At 45.5% G+C, this 639-nt stretch overlaps 1 protein-coding gene across 1 annotated transcript in view; it reads right to left on the bottom strand.

The window, feature by feature from the left end:
• LOC119588935 (regucalcin-like) overlaps positions 1-639 on the bottom strand; it is a 16,253-nt gene that overhangs the window by 3,298 nt on the left and 12,316 nt on the right. Inside the window, exon 5 of the mRNA XM_037937548.1 lies at positions 326-541. Within this exon, the coding sequence (XP_037793476.1) occupies positions 326-541 (216 nt within the window). The remainder of the gene's footprint in view (positions 1-325; positions 542-639) is intronic.

Genomic DNA, 639 nt, shown 5'->3' with positions numbered 1-639 from the left:
TGCACTTGAGAGTTGAGTGATGCCCTGCTGTAAGTGACGTGTCCAAATCATACCGTTGTATTTCAATTGATTACCAACACTAACCTGACAATCTATCAATGCTATGTTACCTCGACAAGAAAGAGGTATAGTTATAGTTACATACGATGCAAATGAATGTGACACCCCTGTGCCTCCAGGAGATCGAGGGTACAAGTTCATGGTTTGTATAATTTACCTTTTTATGTATTTAATTTTCCACATTATGCTTTATGTCAAGAATACGAACTAAGAGTCGTTTCACTTTGACCGTGAAATCGCCGTGATGGCTTGACCTCGCACTCACCTGCCCAGAGTCTGCCTTGAGGGTCGCACTTGGCGTCGTTGAAGGCATAGTCCTTAGTCGTGTGGATGATCGCCGTGGTCGTATTGTGGTCGTCGGGATCATAGGGCGCCCAATGCAGGAACGAGATATGTTTCCCTTCCACGCCCACAAATACATCCCGTTCGCCTTCCACTGGGATCGCAGCCGTTATCACATCCAGGGGGTCGCCAGTGGAGTCTGCTTGCCACGGGAAGATTTTACAGGTCAGGATATATTTGTGGGAGTGCTACATATTATAAAATGTTGATTGATATTCAGGCCTGATATATGTAAGG

The sequence above is a fragment of the Penaeus monodon genome, chromosome 24, assembly GCF_015228065.2.
Source record: "Penaeus monodon isolate SGIC_2016 chromosome 24, NSTDA_Pmon_1, whole genome shotgun sequence".
NCBI lineage: Eukaryota > Metazoa > Arthropoda > Malacostraca > Decapoda > Penaeidae > Penaeus > Penaeus monodon.
This window is presented reverse-complemented; position numbering and strand designations above follow the sequence as displayed.